Source organism: Gavialis gangeticus, unplaced genomic scaffold, assembly GCF_001723915.1.
Source record: "Gavialis gangeticus isolate Ggan-Ray unplaced genomic scaffold, GavGan_comp1, whole genome shotgun sequence".
NCBI lineage: Eukaryota > Metazoa > Chordata > Crocodylia > Gavialidae > Gavialis > Gavialis gangeticus.
Genome location: NW_017729029.1, coordinates 47,868,806 through 47,877,151, shown reverse-complemented (window position 1 = coordinate 47,877,151; position 8,346 = coordinate 47,868,806). Strand labels below are relative to the sequence as shown.

Here is an 8,346-nt window from a genome sequence, read left to right as displayed (position 1 = left end):
TCCTGTCTCCTGCCGTGGGGGTCTTCGAAAGGAGGCTAGATAATCACCTAGCCGGTGTCATTTGACCCCAGTATTCTTTCTTGCTCATGGCAGGGGGTTGGACTTGGTGATCTGCTCAGGTCCCTTCCGACCCTACCAACTGTGAAACTATGAAGTCAGCATCTTGGGTGCAGCATCTTGATTACAGAAGGTTGAGGCAACAGCCATGCACGGGAGTCTGCCATGTTGATGTTGTTTCCTGTGCCTTGGAAAACTTAAAGGTGATGTTGAGAGAGCAGACTGGTTTTGTGATACTCTGGTCCTGAAGTTTGTTTGGAGAACTTAATTGTCCTTGCGTACAAGAGATTCTAGGTATGGTTAGGCTTGGCATAGGACTTGAGGGAGGAAGAGGTTTAGTGTGTTATTGTAACATGCTGCTTTTTAAACTGCCAATATCAGAATGCTCAGGCTCTGACTAGTGCCTGGTAAACTTGGTAAACTCTGTGTGTATGCCACACATTATGCAACAGGTCCTTGTTTGTACTTCTCCCACGTAGAAATCGCCTTTTATGTTACCAGAAGAACCTAGTTGAGTTTACAGATGGAAGAGGTCTCATTCCACTTTCAGTGTCTGATTTATGGTTAGTTGGCTATTGTACAGGTCAAGGTAGAGGTAGGGGAGTTGGGCATATGGGGCTTAGTGGATGAGAGTTGTAAGATCATAGGAGGAGGAAGAGGGGGAGGTACAGGTGTGAGGGTATTGAAGGTGCAGGCGGGTGGGGGGGCATGTAGGCAGGGGTGGATATGGGTACCAGGGCAGAAGATTTTAAGTGTGGGCAGAGGTAAGCACGGGGGAGGGGGGGTAGGTGGGCAGAGATGCAGAGGTGAACATGTGTGAAGAAGGGAGCTTGGGGCTGGGGCTGGGGCAGTGTGGAGGTGGAGGTACTGGGGGAGGTGGAGGTAGCCAGGGACATACAGGGCCATAGGAGCATTCATGAGCACAATCAGTGCACAGGGTCACAAAGATGAGGGAGGATGGGAGCACCAGTGTTGTGGCAAGGACAGATAGCACCATGTGGGGGAACAGCAGGGGGAGTGTGGGGTTGGAAGTAAGGATACAGACAAGTACAAAGGAAGAGGCAGGGACAGGTGGGCATTGCGGGTGTGGACAGGTGAGCAGGCAGCTGGACACATGGGCACAGAGGCAAGTCACTATTTGGGACACATGGGTGCAGGCACATTTTCTGGGGCATGGGGACTGAAGCGCAGGTGTGGAGGCACAGGGATTCAGAGTAGGGTAGGCATAGTGCATGCGTGAATCCCTCTGGCCTTAAGGCTTCTTTAAAAGCACAATTATATTTGCAAGTGGAGAATCCTTTTGTATTTCATTAAAAACCTATTTTATTATATTTAGAAGCTACACTTACAGTAATATCCAAAAAAAAAAATAAAAAATCCAGGGAGGAGTTCCTTTGTTGGGCCTGGAAACAGGATAAGGAATGGAAACACCTTTCGGGTCCACGTTGAGGAAAACTTTAGCACTATATCTTAATAAAGATACTTTCTTATAATTCATAATACTGGGAAGGATGTGTTTTTTGTTTTTGTTTTTTGTTTTTTTTTTTTGTTTTTTTGGCATCCTTGTTTCTACTAATGAATACCTTTCTGCTAGTGTTGGCAATAATGTGTCAGCATCTTGCAAGAACTGGGTTTGATGCCAGTTAGCAAAAAATATCTCAGTAAAACAGTGGATCTGACTAAGAGCCAAATGAACTTCAACTAAAAGGTTATCTTTGACTTGACTGGATTTCAAATTGGGGCCCATTCTGCATATTTTGTGTGCTGAAAGCATTATTATTTGGGGCCTTTCTTAATATTGGCAGCATGCAATTTCCTTCCATGGCCTTATTGCTAAAGTGCAGGGAGAAGGGGATGCAGAGAGATGGGCCAGATTCCACCTCACCTTTTTTACCCACCATTCCATTTTCCTTCCATATTCAAACATGCCTTCTATTCCTATCTCTGTATGTCACAGGGCAGTCCTTTCACATCTTCCTCCCACAGTCCCCTGCAGTTGTTGCTTTAAAATTCCAGAACACACTACAGACAAATTATGAAAGAAACGGAGGTGGGTTAAGTATGATCTTCCTCTAACCATTCTATCATTACAAATCTTACATTTATAATGCAAAACCTTAAGTACAACTTCAGGCTTCCCACACGCAAACTTAACCTGCTTGCATGTTTTAGCATCAAATACTTGCTGCTGTTTCACATTATACTGTGAGAGACATTTCTGCATCAGTTGGAGGCAGCAGAAACTTTCTTGCACTGATGTGAAGTCTCATTGTCAAGGGAAATGTGCTGCATGGGGGCTGAAGCACAGTTACGAGATAGTCCATAACTTGGTGTTTCTAGGCCTTTTTAGGGTTTATGGGGCAATGCCATATATAACTAAGCTTAATCCTTTTTAAGTGAAGTTTTGTTAGTAAAACTAATCCTTAAAACTGTTTTTGAAATCTTGCAGCCCTTTTTCTTAATTTGTTATTGTTGACTTTTAATTAACTTTTGAAAAGTATTCTTGTCCCTTTAAATACTAAATTGGCTAGGTAGGGACAATTTTATTGCTGGAAATGTGCCCATATAGTCAGTTTCCACTAATTGAGGAGTTTTAAGAGACCGTACCGAATCCAGGAACTAATTATGGAGGTGCCCCAGTGACTTATGGAAGTGCCTCTGTACCGGAATCTGTGGAGTGAGCAAAGCATCAAATTTGTTCTGCCTTTTACTCCAAAATGATTAACACCATCCCAGACTTGTGTGGCTGCACATGAAGCATCTGATGCTTGGTAATCTGTTTAGGCTGAGAGCCAGGACATTCCTAATGCCAGGTAGGTGATGGGTCACATTTCTTTGATAAGGGAGAATAGAGTTCAGGTGTAGGCATATTCGGCATCTGACACTCCAGACTGTCTGCCTGCTTGACTGAAACTTGCTTTGTATGAAATGTCCTCTTAAAGTCAAGGACTTTTTTTATTTCAGTTTAAAGTGTGGACTGTACTTTTCTTCACCATAGCACAATACTTTCTCGACAACTAGCCAAACACCAATATCCTGTGCAAAGTAAATATTTTATGCTATTACTTATGATTTAACCAGAAATTTTTGACAACTATTGACTATATAGGTACACATGCAACATCTCAACTGTTTATCTCCAGAAGTGTGGTTCCTTTAACTTCTTAACCCACCAGTTATTTTACAGTCATCTCTTTAGAGTTTTAACACACAGAATTGTTGAAAAAGGAAAAGGTGTAGAAATTCAGTAATTATGATGCAGAAGAGATGTCAAACTTGAATTTTATCCCCAGATGAGTCTGGGATGTTGTAGGTTTTTTTGGAGAACTGTGCCAGTCTGTCTTCTCCTTAAAACAAAATGACAACTTGTAGCTTTGTCACACTTGAGGATGGGAACATAGTGGGCCACTGGGATGTTAGATTTTTATAGTTCTGGTAGTAACTGGGCTATGGGAGGGAGAAAGTAATAGGTCCTTCCACTAACACTTTGATACTGTGCTGTTAAGTTTCAGTCTGCACTATGCAAATGCTGAGCAAAAAGTGACATCTAGCGGTTGGAGCTTATAAAACTGCTCTGCCCAGATTTGGAATGTGGGCTGGTTAAGGGTTCCTCCACTCTGGCCAGAAAAAATGATGCTCAGAGATCCTGGTTTTCTCTGTTTTTAAAAATCCAGAGTTTGCAATTTGGAAGCCTACCGCTACTTCAATCATTAAAATAAATTCTAAATACCTATATATTTTGGCATTTCATTTTGGTTTTTTTTATCATAGAAAATCAGAGCTCTGCCTGCCCCCTTCACTCGCAAGGACACAGGTCCAGCTGCAGTTGCCCCCACTGCTGCTTTATGGCACTAAGCAGCCCCATTTATGTTGGTGCCCTGCCCCCAAGCCCCAGCCCCCAATGTGTGGGGAAGGGGGAGTGTATGGACATAAGTGATGTGTGGGAAGGGCAGGAGGGCACAAGTGATGCATCGGGGTGAAGGAGGGGACCCCCCCAGATTTCTATATCCACAGTGGGGCATGGGGCTCCAGGCTGTAGCCTGGCTGGACCAAGTTTGGGCAGGAGCCAGCCCTGCTGCAGCCCTGTGTCCTGCTGTGGAAATCTGGGGACATGTGCCCCCCACTCCTGCTGTGTTGCCTGTGCTCCCTGTCCCGCTATAGGCGCAGAAATCTTGGGGGACACATACCCCCTCCCATGCCCACCTGATGCATTGCCTGTCCCCCCCCCCCACTCACTTCCATAGACTTACCTGCTAGGAACTGCGGGAGCTACTCTCCTCCACGCTCTTTGGCTGCCACATGCATGTGTGCATGTGAAACATGCACATGGAGCTTCTTTCAGTCTGGAACACTGCTAGCCTGCAAGGGGACATTTGCCATTTCTTGAGCTTTTCTCCTTTTAGATGAAAATCTGTGTTTTGCCATATTTTTCCATGGCAAACAGAAAACTCGGATCCCTGATGATGTTATACTTGCTAGTAAAAACTGTGTTTTAAGAATAGATTAAAAACCCACTCTTTTTCCTTTGGCAACTGTAGATTGGTATTCAGACTTGGGCATAACACCTAAAACTAGTCTGCCTGAAAACTCTCATCCAGCTGAACACATGCTAGATAAGTGTATGGGATTTAAAAATATATTTTAAAGGTAAGTCTTAATGTATTGTGTAGAACTGATATTTAATTTTGTGTGAAAAACTTCTGACTTTTCTTTTATTTCTCATAAGGCTTGCCATGGATGTACATCATCATCCAAATGTGACTGTAGTGGTGTCAAAGGTGAAAAGGTAAGCACTCTTTTTGTTCTAGCAGCCATTTGCAATAAGAATTTAAAATCAAGTGTTCTGTGGATCTGGACTCTGCTCTCTTTCCACAATGCTTTGGGTAGTCAGTCCTTCTGGGTATTCTTTCTACTTGTAATTGGTGTTGTGCACTTGTTTTGTTTTTTGTTGTAACAGTGATGAATCTCAAGGCAGGTTGGACCCAGTTGTTCCACGGTGTAGCACCATACTGGGTTCCTAATGTCATTTTCTTCTGCCCTTCTCACTTAAAAAGACTGAAAATGTACTTGTTTCTGCTGCAAAATTGGCAGCATTAGAAAGATAAATGCTGACAGTGTGGGAGTAAGTCATATTTACTGCTGTTAAACTAAACTCATCACCATTTCTGTCTTGATACACAGTTCAGTCATGGGCATGTGCATGTAATCCAGACAAAAGTTTTATGACAATCATGGCTGCTCCTCCCTGTTGTTAACTTACCTCTTGGCAGAAGATCTTAGAATACCTTGGTGTAAACAATCTGTATAGTCTATCTGGTTCACACATTCACTGGTGGCAGGTACTTCTACTTGAGCTGATCACTTAGCCACAGATCCAAGTTTTGAGATGGTGGAAGGAATGATTCCAAATAGGAGAGTAATTTAATAGCAAGAAGCTATGATGCAGCTCACAAGAGTTAGCAGTTTCTGGGGTCAGACACTCTGGAGGTAATTTCTACAGCTTGCTTTTTTCATAAGAAATTTCTGCTAGGATTAAGTAGCTAAAATCATTCTATAAGTTCCAGTTTTCTTTAGACTCCTAACAGGAGAATTATGTAAACCTGAATCTTCAATAGTTAGCCCAGGTTTAATACTGAAACATCCTGTTTACTTTCCCCTAGAAATGGAAGGAATTATCATAAGTGTTTTTATTCAACAAAAGCTCTTGAGGAGTTAGACGCCACTACTTCTCTTTTCTTGGGGGAAGTGGGGAAGAGACAACCCTCTTAATAGACAAAGCCAATTTGCTTTGGGAACTTAATAGACAAACAGTTCCACAGAGCACTTGTGGCTGTGATAGTACTTAAGCTGACTAATCCTGTGCTGTATCTTTTTCAAGCTGCTGTGTTTAAAAGGCAAATGAAGGCAAGTAAACGCACGCTAGCCAGGACTGTCAAACTTGGCTCCTAAGTCTCCTTGGGCTTCTAGACATGTGCAGAGAGGCTGTTCTCACATGGTGCAATGACAGTGTGTCAGAGCAGATTCAATCAAGTCTGCTGGAGCATGGTAATTACAGCATCCCCATGCTGAAAAGTGGTGGTAAGGCGCTTTAAACTAAAGTTCATTTGCACTTTAATTTAAAGCACCCCGCTGCTATTTTTCAGCGTGGGATGCTGGTGCATGTGATGCTTCAGGGGCTTTTAATTACTGTGGCTCTCAGAGCTGTTCTAATTTAAAGCTCTCCCCACCCATGCCTCCCAGAGCACATCTATAAATGCCTCATCTCTGAAATACAAGTGGCCTCATCTTGAAAATGCTGAACACCAAATCCCATTTTAACCAAAGGGAACAGGGTGTGTTCTGCAACTTTTAAACTTGTTATTAGTGGTTTAATTTTAAGAACCTAATTGTAAGCTTAATAACTTTGCCCAGTAAGTATTTCCCTTGTAAGAAATCATTGTTGAGGTATGTGGAAAGGGAAATTGTCTGAACCCCTCCCTCCCATTCACAGTTAGGCAGACAATCTTACTGTTGAGACATGGCCTAGACAACTGCGCAGTCACAGGGTGCAAAGCCACATCAACTAGTCTTATCAGAAATGTCTAACCACTTTTAACAAGAACTTAGAAAGTGATCCATAACATCTTAAACTCATGCCATTCCATTCTGGCATGTCTACAAGTTTCAAAGATGGTTTCTTAAAGCCATGTAAACAAGAATAACCTTAAATGAACCAAAATGACTCCAGATACTTATTAGTTACTTTGTCAGTGTTGTGATATGCTGATGCAGAATTTTACAATGGACTGAAACTTAATGAGACAGATGTCTAATATTTAGAATCATCCAGGATGCCACACCTTTGATCCAGGTGGCTCCAAGCAAATGAGATCATTCCTTGGCAGGCATGCTTACCATCCCTAAGTTAATCATGTCGGTATCATAGTTGTATGATTATTGAATAAACTTTCTTGGCAAGAAGTTCTTCAGACTAAATGTGAATCTACCTAATAGATTTTAAGCCCTGCAGGTACCATTTTGCATATTGTCAGACCAAGTAAATCATAACAGAGGCCATAGGATTAATTTACTCTGCTTAGCCCAGAGGTGGCAGAGCAGAGCCTGGGTGTGGACTCTAAAACCATATGCATGATTAACACATTAAAAAAATTTAAAGCCAGAACCAATGAATGTATTAACCATGAATGTTAACTGTGATTAATTGACAGCCCTAGTTAATACCTGTGTTGCCATATAGCAGTTCTAGAGATGCTTTAAAAAATTGCTTAATTCCTAACAAAGACTAATTTTTCACTAATGTGGAGAACTGGGATCTGTGGCACTCTTTATTTAAAAAAAAAACAAACCCAAAAACCCATGTTTTTCAGCATGCGTGATTGTTAACTTGCCTGAATGTGTAGGCATAGGCGGCGAGTGAAAATATTATTTGGAGGGACTGAGTAAAACAAACTTAAAAGATACTTGTACTGTGCGGCTTTGGGATGCAGGGCAGTACAAGGTGTGCCCACCTGACCCCCGTCCCTCCCTCCTGTATGGCTGTTACATGTTGGTGCTGTATGCAGCAGCAGAGGATTGTCTGGCAGGGTAGGTAGGCAGGGTGTGGCACTGGAGCAGTGGAGCTGTGCACAGCTAAGTGCGTGTGGGGCACTGGCCTGGCTGCACACCAAGCAGCACCAGGCACTGTGGGTCAGCAGCGCCTTGGTGCTGCTGCGTTTGCCTGCTGCCAGTTAGTGTGGAGGGGGCTAGACCTGGCCACAGTGATCAAGATAAGGAGCATCTTTTCAAACAGGCTTAATTCTGTTAGAAGGCAGTTCCTCAGCCCAGCCTTGGGAAGGGGGCTGTTTTGCCAAGGCTGCGAAGATCCAAAGAGGCTGATAAGATCAGCCCTACAGAAAGGGTGAGGGAATTTGTCAGCTGCTGCAGCAGCTGACAGAGATGAAGAACCAAGGTCTGAAGCAAACAGGCTATGACTTGGCCTCATGGAGAACAGGGAATACAGAAGTGCAGGTGTACCGAAATTGAGGCTTGAGGGGAATGCCAAGAGGAGGTTAACTGTGCTTGTGACTAGATCTGCCACTGAGGGGAATGCCAAGAGGAGGTTAACATTGGAGTCAGAAGCAGACTGGCCAAGTTCGCCGATGACACCAAACTTTGGGGCAAAGCATCCGCACCAGAAGACAGGCGGGTGATCCAGGCAGACCTGGACAGGCTCAGCAAATGGGCGGATGAGAACCTGATGGTGTTTAACACCGAAAAATGCAAGGTTCTCCACCATGGGAGGAAAAACCT

At 43.4% G+C, this 8,346-nt stretch overlaps 1 protein-coding gene across 5 annotated transcripts in view; it reads left to right on the top strand.

Annotated features, from left to right (window-relative positions):
* The window catches only part of COL4A5 (collagen type IV alpha 5 chain), a 200,337-nt gene that overhangs the window by 67,204 nt on the left and 124,787 nt on the right, over positions 1-8,346 (top strand). For all 5 annotated transcript variants that reach the window (XM_019521545.1, XM_019521547.1, XM_019521544.1 and 2 more), the window contains exon 2: positions 4,784-4,843. In XM_019521545.1, the coding sequence (XP_019377090.1) occupies positions 4,784-4,843 (60 nt within the window). The remainder of the gene's footprint in view (positions 1-4,783; positions 4,844-8,346) is intronic.